Genomic DNA, 15,484 nt, shown 5'->3' with positions numbered 1-15,484 from the left:
ACTTAACTTTACTGTTGATGTAAGGAGAAAAAAGTACATCACATAGCTTCTTTCCTTTTAAGAAGTTATAGTGTTGTGTTATTCCCTTGAATGGAAGCAAATAAAGGAGCTAATAGTATGTTTTTTTTGTTGCTGGTAAATACTGGACATGATCATTTAGCCTTTTTGTTTTCTTTCCATTCTTTTCTCTTTTTCAGTCCGGTCATACTGATAATTTCTTGTACTTCTGATATTTGTATTTATGAAGCGAATGCATGAATTAATGAAGTATGCACTTTGGTCATTTCTTTTTAATTCTTTGAACAACATCTCGGTATCAGCTTCATTTTACAGAATGAAAAAGAAAACGATTTACACAAATAAAAATAGACAAGTGAAACAAGGGTACTTTCGTTATTAAAATTATTGTTTTATATCGAAAGGATTTGTAGCATCATATATTGACTTTTTCTATGGAATATGACTGTAATATAGGCCGCTGGACAAACAACTGCTGAAACAAATTGATTGTCAGAATGCGTTAAAGAAGGATTAATTGTAAAGACCTTTAGTGTGATGGATTTAGAAATGGTGTGTCTTAAAAGAAAGAAAATGCTTAATTAGATTGAAGACTATGGGTGACAGGTTAAAGAGGACGAGGCCTGGGTAGGATTATCCAAGAGATACGTGCGGACCTTTCGGACCTTTCGTTTTAAGTCATTACCAAGAGTAAGACTTGTTTTATAAGTATGTTCAAGCTCGTTTACAAACTTCAGGACAACACTTTTTGATATAGGATATATTTTGTTTCTAGGAAAGGGTGTTTTCTGTACATAAAAATTGCAAAATTCCCTACAATGTATCGTGCATTAAAGGTTTGAATGCATCTTTCTGCCAGTGAATAAACATGATATATTTTAAGAAGCAGGATGTTGCTTCCAAGAAGCGATTTGCAAAAACATGAAACCAATATCTACAGAGTAACTTCCCTGCTAAACTAACGTTATAAGGTTTCAGCTCTGGAGTCCCCAGTGAAGACATTAGAATTTTTACGTACAAAAATTGGATGTACAACGTTACAAAATTAAACAAAAAGTTTCAATCTGAAGCACAGCTTGACAAAAAGACGCACATTTACTAATCCTCAACTCCATAAACATACAAATCAGTTATTAAAAACGTCGCACTTTTTAACGAAGAATTTGCCAGATTTTTTTCTTCCGCTTCAAAAAAAACCACAATTTTACGCGATTAACAATTAAATGTGATATGGGGCTAACCTCATTCAGACAGCAACCCAGTGACAAAAATAATCAAAGGAACTGTACATGCACGTATGACGGAAATATAGCAAACAACTGAGGGAATGCAGTAAGACAAACAATATGTAGGTTAGTTGTCTTTAAGAAATTGAAATTAAAGTTAAGTTAAGTTACATATAATATAGTACATCATTTTTCCATCTCCGGCTGTGAGATTTGAACACGGGATCTGTGTGATGACAGTCGATTCATGTTACCTCTACTCCATATGGACCAATGACCAATTTATCAAAATTTAAGAACTTAACTCTACTGTTACTGTAAAGAGATAAAAAGTAAATCCCATAGCTTCTTTCCTTTTAAGAAGTTATAGTGTTGTGCTATTCCCTTGAATGGAAGCAAATAAAGGAGCTACTGATAGTATGTATTTTTTCTTGCTGGTAAATACTGGACATGATCATTTAGCCTTTTTGTTTTCTTTCCATTCTTTTCTCTTTTTCAGTCCGGTCATACTGATAATTTCTTGTACTTCTGATATTTGTATTTATGAAGCGAATGCATGAATTAATGAAGTATGCACTTTGGTCATTTCTTTTTAATTCTTTGAACAACATCTCGGTATCAGCTTCATTTTACAGAATGAAAAAGAAAACGATTTACACAAATAAAAATAGACAAGTGAAACAAGGGTACTTTCGTTATTAAAATTATTGTTTTATATCGAAAGGATTTGTAGCATCATATATTGACTTTTTCTATGGAATATGACTGTAATATAGGCCGCTGGACAAACAACCGCTGAAACAAATTGATTGTCAGAATGCGTTAAAGAAGGATTAATTGTAAAGACCTTTAGTGTGATGGATTTAGAAATGGTGTGTCTTAAAAGAAAGAAAATGCTTAATTAGATTGAAGAGTATGGGTGACAGGTTAGAGAGGACGAGGTTTGGGTAGAATTATCCAAGAGATACGTGCGGACCTTTTGTTTTAAGTCATTACCAACAGTAAGACTTGTTTTATAAGTATGTTCAAGCTCGTTTACAAACTTCAGGACAACACTTTTTGATATAGGATATATTTTGTTTCTAGGAAAGGGTGTTTTCTGTACATAAAAATTGCAAAATTTCCTACAATGTATCGTGCATTAAAGGTTTGAATGCATCTTTCTGCCAGTGAATAAACATGATATATTTTAAGAAGCAGGATGTTGCTTCCACGAAGCGATTTGCAAAAACATGAAACCAATATCTACAGAGTAACTTCCCTGCTAAACTAACGTTATAAGGTTTCAGCTCTGGAGTCCCCAGTGAAGACATTAGAATTTTTACGTACAAAAATTGGATGTACAACGTTACAAAATTAAACAAAAAGTTTCAATCTGAAGCACAGCTTGACAAAAAGACGCACATTTACTAATCCTCAACTCCATAAACATACAAATCAGTTATTAAAAACGTCGCACTTTTTAACGAAGAATTTGCCAGATTTTTTTCTTCCGCTTCAAAAAAAAACACAATTTTACGCGATTAACAATTAAATGTGATATGGGGCTAACCTCATTCAGACAGCAACCCAGTGACAAAAATAATCAAAGGAACTGTACATGCACGTATGACGGAAATATAGCAAACAACTGAGGGAATGCAGTAAGACAAACAATATGTAGGTTAGTTGTCTTTAAGAAATTGAAATTAAAGTTAAGTTAAGTTACATATAATATAGTACATCATTTGTCCATCTCCGGCTGTGAGATTTGAACACGGGATCTGTGTGATGACAGTCGATTCATGTTACCTCTGCTCCATATGGACATTGAAATTTAAGTACTTAACTTTACTGTTGATGTAAGGAGAAAAAAGTACATCACATAGCTTCTTTCCTTTTAAGAAGTTATAGTGTTGTGTTATTCCCTTGAATGGAAGCAAATAAAGGAGCTAATAGTATGTTTTTTTTGTTGCTGGTAAATACTGGACATGATCATTTAGCCTTTTTGTTTTCTTTCCATTCTTTTCTCTTTTTCAGTCCGGTCATACTGATAATTTCTTGTACTTCTGATATTTGTATTTATGAAGCGAATGCATGAATTAATGAAGTATGCACTTTGGTCATTTCTTTTTAATTCTTTGAACAACATCTCGGTATCAGCTTCATTTTACAGAATGAAAAAGAAAACGATTTACACAAATAAAAATAGACAAGTGAAACAAGGGTACTTTCGTTATTAAAATTATTGTTTTATATCGAAAGGATTTGTAGCATCATATATTGACTTTTTCTATGGAATATGACTGTAATATAGGCCGCTGGACAAACAACTGCTGAAACAAATTGATTGTCAGAATGCGTTAAAGAAGGATTAATTGTAAAGACCTTTAGTGTGATGGATTTAGAAATGGTGTGTCTTAAAAGAAAGAAAATGCTTAATTAGATTGAAGACTATGGGTGACAGGTTAAAGAGGACGAGGCCTGGGTAGGATTATCCAAGAGATACGTGCGGACCTTTCGGACCTTTCGTTTTAAGTCATTACCAAGAGTAAGACTTGTTTTATAAGTATGTTCAAGCTCGTTTACAAACTTCAGGACAACACTTTTTGATATAGGATATATTTTGTTTCTAGGAAAGGGTGTTTTCTGTACATAAAAATTGCAAAATTCCCTACAATGTATCGTGCATTAAAGGTTTGAATGCATCTTTCTGCCAGTGAATAAACATGATATATTTTAAGAAGCAGGATGTTGCTTCCAAGAAGCGATTTGCAAAAACATGAAACCAATATCTACAGAGTAACTTCCCTGCTAAACTAACGTTATAAGGTTTCAGCTCTGGAGTCCCCAGTGAAGACATTAGAATTTTTACGTACAAAAATTGGATGTACAACGTTACAAAATTAAACAAAAAGTTTCAATCTGAAGCACAGCTTGACAAAAAGACGCACATTTACTAATCCTCAACTCCATAAACATACAAATCAGTTATTAAAAACGTCGCACTTTTTAACGAAGAATTTGCCAGATTTTTTTCTTCCGCTTCAAAAAAAACCACAATTTTACGCGATTAACAATTAAATGTGATATGGGGCTAACCTCATTCAGACAGCAACCCAGTGACAAAAATAATCAAAGGAACTGTACATGCACGTATGACGGAAATATAGCAAACAACTGAGGGAATGCAGTAAGACAAACAATATGTAGGTTAGTTGTCTTTAAGAAATTGAAATTAAAGTTAAGTTAAGTTACATATAATATAGTACATCATTTTTCCATCTCCGGCTGTGAGATTTGAACACGGGATCTGTGTGATGACAGTCGATTCATGTTACCTCTACTCCATATGGACCAATGACCAATTTATCAAAATTTAAGAACTTAACTCTACTGTTACTGTAAAGAGATAAAAAGTAAATCCCATAGCTTCTTTCCTTTTAAGAAGTTATAGTGTTGTGCTATTCCCTTGAATGGAAGCAAATAAAGGAGCTACTGATAGTATGTATTTTTTCTTGCTGGTAAATACTGGACATGATCATTTAGCCTTTTTGTTTTCTTTCCATTCTTTTCTCTTTTTCAGTCCGGTCATACTGATAATTTCTTGTACTTCTGATATTTGTATTTATGAAGCGAATGCATGAATTAATGAAGTATGCACTTTGGTCATTTCTTTTTAATTCTTTGAACAACATCTCGGTATCAGCTTCATTTTACAGAATGAAAAAGAAAACGATTTACACAAATAAAAATAGACAAGTGAAACAAGGGTACTTTCGTTATTAAAATTATTGTTTTATATCGAAAGGATTTGTAGCATCATATATTGACTTTTTCTATGGAATATGACTGTAATATAGGCCGCTGGACAAACAACCGCTGAAACAAATTGATTGTCAGAATGCGTTAAAGAAGGATTAATTGTAAAGACCTTTAGTGTGATGGATTTAGAAATGGTGTGTCTTAAAAGAAAGAAAATGCTTAATTAGATTGAAGAGTATGGGTGACAGGTTAGAGAGGACGAGGTTTGGGTAGAATTATCCAAGAGATACGTGCGGACCTTTTGTTTTAAGTCATTACCAACAGTAAGACTTGTTTTATAAGTATGTTCAAGCTCGTTTACAAACTTCAGGACAACACTTTTTGATATAGGATATATTTTGTTTCTAGGAAAGGGTGTTTTCTGTACATAAAAATTGCAAAATTCCCTACAATGTATCGTGCATTAAAGGTTTGAATGCATCTTTCTGCCAGTGAATAAACATGATATATTTTAAGAAGCAGGATGTTGCTTCCACGAAGCGATTTGCAAAAACATGAAACCAATATCTACAGAGTAACTTCCCTGCTAAACTAACGTTATAAGGTTTCATCTCTGGAGTCCCCAGTGAAGACATTAGAATTTTTACGTACAAAAATTGGATGTACAACGTTACAAAATTAAACAAAAAGTTTCAATCTGAAGCACAGCTTGACAAAAAGACGCACATTTACTAATCCTCAACTCCATAAACATACAAATCAGTTATTAAAAACGTCGCACTTTTTAACGAAGAATTTGCCAGATTTTTTTCTTCCGCTTCAAAAAAAACCACAATTTTACGCGATTAACAATTTAATGTGATATGGGGCTAACCTCATTCAGACAGCAACCCAGTGACAAAAATAATCAAAGGAACTGTACATGCACGTATGACGGAAATATAGCAAACAACTGAGGGAATGCAGTAAGACAAACAATATGTAGGTTAGTTGTCTTTAAGAAATTGAAATTAAAGTTAAGTTAAGTTACATATAATATAGTACATCATTTTTCCATCTCCGGCTGTGAGATTTGAACACGGGATCTGTGTGAGGACAGTCGATTCATGTTACCTCTGCTCCATATGGACCAATGACCAATTTATCAAAATTTAAGAACTTAACTCTACTGTTACTGTAAAGAGATAAAAAGTAAATCCCATAGCTTCTTTCCTTTTAAGAAGTTATAGTGTTGTGCTATTCCCTTGAATGGAAGCAAATAAAGGAGATACTGATAGTATGTTTTTTTTCTTGCTGGTAAATACTGGACATGATCATTTAGCCTTTTTGTTTTCTTTCCATTCTTTTCTCTTTTTCAGTCCGGTCATACTGATAATTTCTTGTACTTCTGATATTTGTATTTATGAAGCGAATGCATGAATTAATGAAGTATGCACTTTGGTCATTTCTTTTTAATTCTTTGAACAACATCTCGGTATCAGCTTCATTTTACAGACGATTTACACAAATAAAAATAGACAAGTGAAACAAGGTACTTTCGTTATTAAAATTATTGTTTTTAGTGTTGTCAACGATTAACCGGTTAACCGGTTAATCGGTCGAACGACCGAATACCGAATACCAAAAACGCTAACCGGTTAACCGGACTTTTTTTCAATTTCGATAGATTTGATATAAATTTGTGTTGAAAATCAAATCATTAAATAGTTATGTTTTATTTCAAAACTGTCCTCATGGTAATTAGTTTCAACCAGCTTACATGCTGTGTTTGCATATCTGTCCAAGTTTTGTTTTCGTTTTAAATTGGTCGGAAACATGAAAATAACGTAAAATATAAAAACCAGAGACCAAAAGACATAGGACTATTAGGAGTTAACAATAATGTACAGAGGACCTGATGGCTTTCAACAATTAGCAAAACCCATACTGTATAATAAGCTATAAAAAGATTTAATTTGTGTTAAAATGCCCTTCATATTTCCCCAAACGAATGAATATGTTCTACATTCTAATTAAAATATGATTTTCTGCTTTACGATCAGGCGAGCAAGCGAGTTAATATTGATCAGAATTTCAATCAGAATGTCTTTCAAATTAATCTAAACGTTTACAATACTGTTTTGAAACAATGGCAAGATACTGCTTATTTCAAAATTCTCAAGTTAATCATCTCTAGTGGTTAAAAAAATGAATTCACATGTTATCCGTATGACTGTGAATGGTTCCTTCAAAATCGCTCGCGTTGTCCATATGATTGGTGTTAACAGCGACTTGGGCATGTGATCTCTGGCTGCTTGATAAATTGTCGCACGTTTTAGGATCTAAGTTGTATGGCATAGCTTTGTTTGGTGATATATCACAAGATGTATCGTAAGATGGCGTAGAACTGTAATATATGGCAGGTTTTGTTTTTTGCACATTTGGCCCGGACAGTTCACCACTGACTTCGCCATTTGAAATATCACAAATGCCACATGAAAGAAGAAGAGAAACGATTGCTATCACACAACATAACGAAACCACTGATAATGCAACTATGTTTGTCGTGACGAAGTTTTCTGGTAAGGCATCCTTAGTGGCACTATCTGAAATAAAAGTAAATGAAAATTGCAAAAAGATTCAGAATTAGCTTAGTTGCTTCATTTTATAAAGGCTCAAGAATGTTTTACTTGAAAAATTAATAGAACCTATATGCTGGTGACCATTGCCAATATGTGCTTAAAATAAAACCAGTCGTTTTCTTTAGTTATATTTCCGCTGGTGTTTAAAATTCACGTCACCTTGTATATATAGACAATAACTGTTTAGTGTCTTTAGATATCAACTGTATTTGTACGAGGCTAAGAAACCGGTGTAATGCGAACAGCAAACGGATTCTGTTCCACATCTGGCACCTGTCCTGTTTCAAATGAGAAGTACAAATTTGATGTAACAACTTAAACATGACTGAAGAATAAATAAAAAAAATAGAACATGTAAAATGTAGTCAACCATCACATGTTAGCGCACGTTTCATATTCATTATCTAGATCACAGAAACTGTAAATTAGACTTACAGCACATTTCAATCAGTATGTAGCTAATGGTAATATCTTTGGTTAGCTTGCTTGTTAGCTGAACCGTGAAGTCATTGTTAGGTAAGGTAAACTTCCCTCCTTTGATAGCAGACTAGCCCAACAGATAAAAAATCTATCTCTCTGTAGGACTAAGCTACTTTAAAAGGAGGGAAGTTTACCTTACCTAATAATGACTTCACGGTTCAGCTAACAGGCAAGCTAACCAAAGATATTACCATTAGCTACATACTGACTGAAATGTGCTGTAAAGGGGTATGTTGTTTAAAGAAATATGATTTTTTTTTATCAACTTGAAAGACTTTTATCCACTTATGAATAAGTATGTTTTACGTTGTTAGACGTTGTTGTTATATGGAATATAAATAGATAAACAAAACTGAGACATTTAACATAAAATAATAGAAAGAAAAGAAGCAGCAGCAGCTACAATTATAATTTGTAATTTTTAATCAACATAGTCTCGTTATCAAGTTATATTTATTACCTGCCGTAGACCGACACGCCACATATCCAAATTGGATAACACATGTACCTATAGAAATTATTTTTTCCAAACTGCATAATGGCATATTTCTTTTATAGTCGCTGAAAGTAAACAAATAATGAGCCAATCAAACGATAATACTTTCTTAACAAATTCTAAACATTTTGATAACTTTTGTTCCGATCGTTAACCTAGTAAATTACACACAATATTTCATTATAGTCTGACCTAATAATGGTTTGAGGGACAGGTCACAAGACTACGCCGACCAAAATCTCAAATCCAAAAGCACAACACCAACACTTGACTTATCAGAAGAACCAACCATCAACACCAGATTTCTCAGAAGAACTAACCACCAAACTCCTAACTTCTCAGAAGAACCAAACTCCCAACTTTGTAAAAGAACCAAACACCAGCACCCGACTTCTCAGAAGATAAAGACATGGAAATAAAGTTAAACAACAATGTAAAACATTTACTGCAGGTTGCAGATATATTGACTGTATTTCAAAATTGCAGTAGTGTCCTTACATACAAAGTCTATCATTTGGTCTGCAAAATGCTCAATGAAAGCACTTAACTGATTTTAAGCAAACAAACCTGGGCTTCAAACTGTGCATGAGACTGTCTATACTTTAGGAGAATTATGAACAAAAAATGTTTACCAAATAATCACAAGAAATTCTTGTGCAAAACATTTGAAAATTCTCTTAACACAAACAATCTTGATTCTATATATTTAAAGAATACGTCCGCTTCGATTTATAAGAAGGAATGGTCAACATAAACCTTGTGTAAACAATAATTTACGAAAATTTTAGTAACAGACAATTGCAATAACCTTAATCACTAAATATAAATCCATGTTTTTATCAAGAGTTACACCTGTCACTAGTAGAACACAAACTGCTGATCCTTGTGGAGCACCTGAGAATTGAGACTGTTGTTTTTCCTATCGTCCCTTTTTAATTTTTTATTCTTCTTATTGTTTTGTATCCTCCTTTTTAACTCACCAGGCACGAAAGGCCAAGTGAGCTTTTTTCATCACTTGGCGCCTGTCGTCCGTCGTCGGCGTTATTTTTTTACATTTGAACTTCTTCTAGAGAACCACTGAATGGAATGAAACCAAACATGGAATGAATGTTCCTTTTGAGGTGCTGACCAAGTGTTGTACTTTGTAGCTGATCCATTATGCAAGATGGCCGCCAGCGGGGGAATTAGTTTAACAAAGGACCCTACGGGAAATGCATACAAATGACTTCTTTAAGAGAACCATTGAATGGAAAAAACCCAAACATGGCATGGATGTTCCTTATGGGGTGTTGACCAAGTATTGTTACTATGTAGCCGATCTATCATCCAAGGTGGCCGCCAGTGGGGGACTTTGTTAAACATAGGACCAAATGGGTTACATACAAATTTCTTCTTATAGAGAACCACTGAATGGAATGCAGTCACACAGAGCATGAATGTTCCTTATGAGATGCTGACCAAGTTTTGTTACTTTTTGTACGATCCAACATCCAAGATGGCCACCAGTGGTGGACTTGGTTTAACATAGGACCTATGGGAAATACATACAAATTTCCTCTTTTAGAGAACCACTGAATGGAATGAAACCAAACAAAGCATGAATGTTCCTAATGAGATGTCGCCAATCCAACGTCCAAGATGGCTGCCAGTGGTGGGGGGGGGGGGGGGGGGGGGGGGGGGGGCTTGGTTTAACATAGGACCTATGGGAAATACATACAAAGTTCTTCTTTTAGAGAACCACTGAATGGGATGAAACCAAACATAGCATGAATGATTCTGATGAGATGCTGACCAAGTGTTGTTACTAAGTCGCCGAACCAACGTTCAAGATGGCCGCAAAAGGGGGGGGGGGGGGGGGGCTTAGTTTAAAATGGGACACTATGTGAAATACATACAAATCTTTTAGAGAACCACTGAATTGAATGAGACTAAACATAGCATACGTGTTCCTTTCCTAATGAGGTGCTGGCCAAGTGTTGTTACTTTGTAGCCAAATTTATCTTTTTTATATGATTTCAAATCCCCAAGTAGAGTCAGGAGAGCGATACAGGCTCTTGACAACCTCTAGTTTTGCATAAGCACAAAATGTGATTTGTTCAAACCTGTTAGACCTGTACTAAACACACTGGAGTCATATTCATTCAAAGCTATGGTATTCTTTATACAAAATTGATATGTAGTCTATATGTATATCCGTTTTGTAGTTTGGAAAGAATTTCATCAAAAACAGATACGTGTATTATAGTGTATCTTTCTCTTTAAACTGCCTAGTGTAGTGTATGATAAGAAAGTAAACTACCAGAAGGGTGCTTGAAATATAATGCATCGTACACTTTTCAACTACTTACAAACATACAGTATTGCAATAATAAAATAGATAATGGGGATAACGGATCTGTGCCAAAGAGGCAATAACCCGACCAAAGTGCAGAAAACAGCCAATAAGACCACCAAGGGGTCCTCAGTGCAGCGAGAAAATTCTGCACCCGTAGACGGGTTTTAGCTGACACCTAAACAATAACATTTTAAAAACTTAGTTCAAACAAAGGGTTGCCAAACCTAACACCGAACAATACATATATAAACCAAAATTAATACAACAAAAAATGATATTTGAGAACCGGTGCAAATTTGGATTGGTGTTAAACGTGTTTTGTTAGATCTCATCCACCCCAACCCACCTCATCCACCTTAACATCTAGCCAATGTGGACTAAGTAATGTTTCATTTCTAATAACGTGTGTTTACCTTTGTTTAAATATGTTGGTAAAATACGTCATTACTAAATTGAATGTATTTTTTTGGCATAATTTTACGACTTTCGTGTTGATACGTTTTAAGTTTTTAGTTTTTTTTGTCGTAATCTGTATGTACTGTTGCTTGTCTTTTGGTCTTTTATGTCTTTTGTATTTTGTGCCATGTCTTTTTTATATCTGAACTCTTTTTAACCAAGGTTGCATAGGTTTGAATAAACGAAAGAGTAAGTGAATGAATGAACAAACAAACAAACAAACAAACAAACAAACAAACAAACAAACAAATGAATGAATGAATAAATGTATAAAAGAAAGAAAGAAAAAAAGAAACCTGTACCTCGATTTAAGTACTTCCTCCTTTGTAGAAAATTTTCATTCTATTTCCGGAAGAAAATAAATGTTACCTAGATAAAAATAAAATTGCAACATACATAGGTAAATGCTTACCATCCTTAGTAATGTTATCTAAGTATTAATTACTTGACTAACTTGTATTATGTACACAGGTATGACAAAATTCATGTTTATAGGTAAAAATCTAGTAAAGAGGTTTAAATATATATTTTTATCAACGCATTTGTTCAGACTAGAGGCGAGTTGAATGCATGCAACCTCTCTTTTAATACAAAATAATTAGAAAAAAGATATAACAAAATAAGTCCTTTTTATCATTTGCTTTTCATATCATGTCCCGTTGCCGAGTTTTGAAACATACACCACAGTTTACAACAAGGACTAGGATATCTTGATGAATGTTGTTGTTTTTGGTCCATTTTTGACCAGTTAAAGTTCTCAAAAACTTTTAAAAAATAATAATGATTTTATAAGACTCTTACAGATGGCTTATAATTATGCATGTAAAAGATGTATAAAAAGAAAAATGGGGGTCAATGGGCAAATTTTTAAAGGCAAACAAATGGATAAAACCAGAGGATTTAGAAAATTTGACAATAATTCCAAAACAAGCGAAAATCCTTAAAGGTGACATTATATAATCTGATAAAGAAATATTGTGTGATTTCGACTGTTGGGTCAGTGAGTGATGAGGGTATAATGGATTGATATTGTGTGTGTTATCCGCTCATTACTGACTAATACGACTATTATCTTTTAAAGTTATAATAAAACAGAAGTCTTGTGACTTTGTTTCCATTTGAGGTCCGTTACAGGCTAATTAGAACGATTTAGATAACCGATCCCTTAAACGGTCGTCATTCCATTTGACATAACCAAATATGTCAACTTGAGTATTAAACCTTATTACGCAAGAAAGGATTTTGAACTGTTTAAAGCTGTAATTGTGAAAATATTATTTTTAATTTTACTTCTTCATAAAAATCGTTCGAAACCTCTGAATTAATAGAACCGGAAAACAAGTCTTTATATTTCAATAAAATTTAGATTATAAATTCTTTAAATATTTGTCTTTAACCTATTGAATTGAATAATTTAAAACACAATGTGCATATTTGCTTTAGTACAATATCTAAAAGTTAAAAAAAATAGTTCAAATATAAAGGCATATTCGATTATCTTTTTCTTCGAAAGCATCGTGATCCGGTTAATCTGTAATAATTTCATTAGATGTATGTTACTCGCGAGCTTGTGCAAAATAAAATTCTACTCGGGACAATATTTCCCAATAGTCATGCAATAATAATAATACCACTTTATTCCGAAAGCAATGCAGCTTATAGGATACATATACACAATTTTACACCAATATAAGAATTTTAAGCAATAACCCTATAATATAATTTTTGATATTATTTTAAATATAATTTTCAAGCTCAATGTCAAGCACAATGAAAGTTTGACCTGCGTATAACCGAATAAACAATATATTGAATAGACAATGATTTGACGAAATTGTTTTCTGGTGAAAAGCAATTTGATTTTTAAATTATTTCAGTTTAAATATTTTGTTTAAAGGTACAATAAAAGTACTAGATCGCAAACAAGTACAGCTTAATCTTATTTTAATCAAGCCCCCATGTATAATATTGTTTTGTTAAAACTAACAAATTTTATAAAAGTACTTTTAATGTTTAATTTAATCTACAGAATTACACCTACACAAAACAGTTTTCAAACAATTCGCTATCAATTTAATGTATTTGCTAAATCGTAATATTTTCTGAAATAATATATAACAAATACGTGTTTTGTCATCCGACTGGACACCATTATAGCAAAACGCCTTGGGTGTGTAGGTAAAGGTAATATCTAGAACTGTGAAATCATTTTAATGTAAATTATACCATAATCTTTTCTGAGTAGTCCAGTCCTACAGACAGATTGATTAGTTATATGTCTGACTAGATTTCTTTATAAGGAGGGTAGTATACCTAACTTTAAAAAATTTCGAGAAATGATATTCGGATCGTTTAATCTGATACTGCAGCTGTTGGATTTTTGTTGTATTTTATACAGGTGGAGTGCCTGTTAATCGTAAGGGTATACAGTATTGCTTGCTAGTCATACATAGTTCCCCCTCCCCCCCCCCCCCCCGCAACCCATGCAAGAGCCTGCTGAATTAGAGCCTGACTTATAGGATAAATCACTTGGCACAGGAAGGTTTAAGGCTTTTGGGATTACTAAAAGAAAGTATACGGGTGGTTCGGGAAAGATCTAAGATAGATTTTTTTCTTCAATTTGTTTCCAATTTTAGGATAAGGTATGACAATTTGTCAGGATGGTTAGTTAACACTAACGCAACTTTTTTGTTCGCAGTTCTCTCCTTATAATGTTATAGTTCATTCCGGTTGACATTGTGAGCACGAGGAAAACCTCTATCAATCTCTTTATTTTTTATGTGACTGCGAAGCTCTTGAAATCGGTCGGTCACAGTATCATAATGGCATTGGTGGATCAATCCGCTTTATTCTGATAGTCTGGCTGTAGGCAATATTCTCGGAGCAGTAGTCTGCGCGATAACGTAGGAGAGTTTGTCTATGGGCTTGCAATACAAGTCTGAAAATAGGATTCCATTGATTTGTGCAGCAGAGTCAGGAAAAGTGATTTTAGAGGAGGAGATTTCAAAAAGTATACACATATTTCTTAGCGAAACTACCCTTTACACCGAGAGCGCCAATCGTTTTTGGAAATCAAATTGCTTGATCATATTGCTCAACACTGTTTCTAGATAAATTATAAAAAGTGATATTTTTTACAACCAATTTTAAAAGTATTTTTTCACTGAGCTAGTACACATTTTTGTTGAGGGGCCAGCTGAAGTCCGCCTCTAGATGCGGATTTTTCTCGATGTGTTGAAGATAAATTGCTAGTCTTCGGTTGTTTTTTACTCTTTGGTCGGGTTGTTATCTCATCAGTGACATCTTGCGCTTTTCCATTCTCTATTTCATATTTTATTATAAGTTATGAAATGTGAATTAAACACTTCATTTCAACTTGGTTACTATGCATCTTTTACTTTCATTGACTAGCTTGTTTTATTCATACCCTCGCTATTAGTTTATCTATTGAAGGAATGTAGGAATAGGGACAAGGTAAAAGTAAAGGTCGGACGATGAACAGCCACAGATTATAAGCTTTTAAATATGTTTTTGTCACTCTCATATCCTTCTTTTTCACCCTACTTTACTGTCCGTCTTCTTATGCGCCATTAGTAATGGCACCAAACTGTCTCCCTTTTTCTGAATTTGTGAAATATGCATAATTATTGATCATTAAAGTATGTTTATCGTACGGCGATAGCACTTAAATCGAAACTTTATAACAATTAAGTTAACATAAACCTCTTTAAAACAATCAAAGTAATACATGTTTTCGTAAAACTTCTTAAGGCGGTAAAATGAAATGTATACAAAATATCTAAATCTATTACAAAATTCATCACTATCTGTTTCTTACAATGACATCACTTAAAGATACGAGTTTAAATTGGCCATTACCGTTTAGATAGACGTGGTGTTTCGAATTTACAGTCGTTTAAAGTTCAAATTCATCCCAGTGAGGCAACTTTTATAAGAAGTCGGGATAATTTGAGACGTCATTTAATATATTTTCAACCCTTTACCGTCTTTAATGGTTAGGCTATAAAATATTTTGAAAACACCAAAGTTTATGTTATCGTTTTAGTAATGGTTTAGACGAACACTTTCAAGCAGTTGTTTGAAAAAC

The 15,484-nt window shown here is 33.4% G+C and overlaps 1 protein-coding gene across 1 annotated transcript; it reads right to left on the bottom strand.

Annotated features, from left to right (window-relative positions):
- Positions 1-6,738: 6,738 nt before the first annotated feature.
- Positions 6,739-11,810, bottom strand: LOC134709084 (uncharacterized). The gene is made up of 3 exons (XM_063569337.1): positions 11,773-11,810; positions 8,550-8,650; positions 6,739-7,573 (listed from the first exon to the last, which is right to left on the bottom strand). The coding sequence occupies exons 2-3, from the start codon at positions 8,632-8,634 to the stop codon at positions 7,182-7,184; spliced, it is 477 nt and encodes a 158-aa protein (XP_063425407.1). The 5' UTR covers positions 8,635-8,650; positions 11,773-11,810; the 3' UTR covers positions 6,739-7,181.
- Positions 11,811-15,484: the final 3,674 nt, after the last annotated feature.

The sequence above is a fragment of the Mytilus trossulus genome, chromosome 1 (assembly GCF_036588685.1).
Source record: "Mytilus trossulus isolate FHL-02 chromosome 1, PNRI_Mtr1.1.1.hap1, whole genome shotgun sequence".
Classification (NCBI taxonomy): domain Eukaryota; kingdom Metazoa; phylum Mollusca; class Bivalvia; order Mytilida; family Mytilidae; genus Mytilus; species Mytilus trossulus.
The sequence above is the reverse complement of the archived record's forward strand: the minus strand, read 5'-3'. Positions and strand labels throughout refer to the sequence as shown.

What these genes read in the sequence shown, in the direction of transcription:
- LOC134709084 (XM_063569337.1), bottom strand. Translation starts at nt 8,634, where the DNA reads ATGCCATTATGCAGTTTGGAAAAAATAATTTCTATAGGTACATGTGTT. An exon ending in GGCGTGTCGGTCTACGGCAG is followed by an intron (nt 7,574 to 8,549) that starts GTAATAAATATA and finishes CTTTTATTTCAG; the next exon opens with ATAGTGCCACTAAGGATGCC.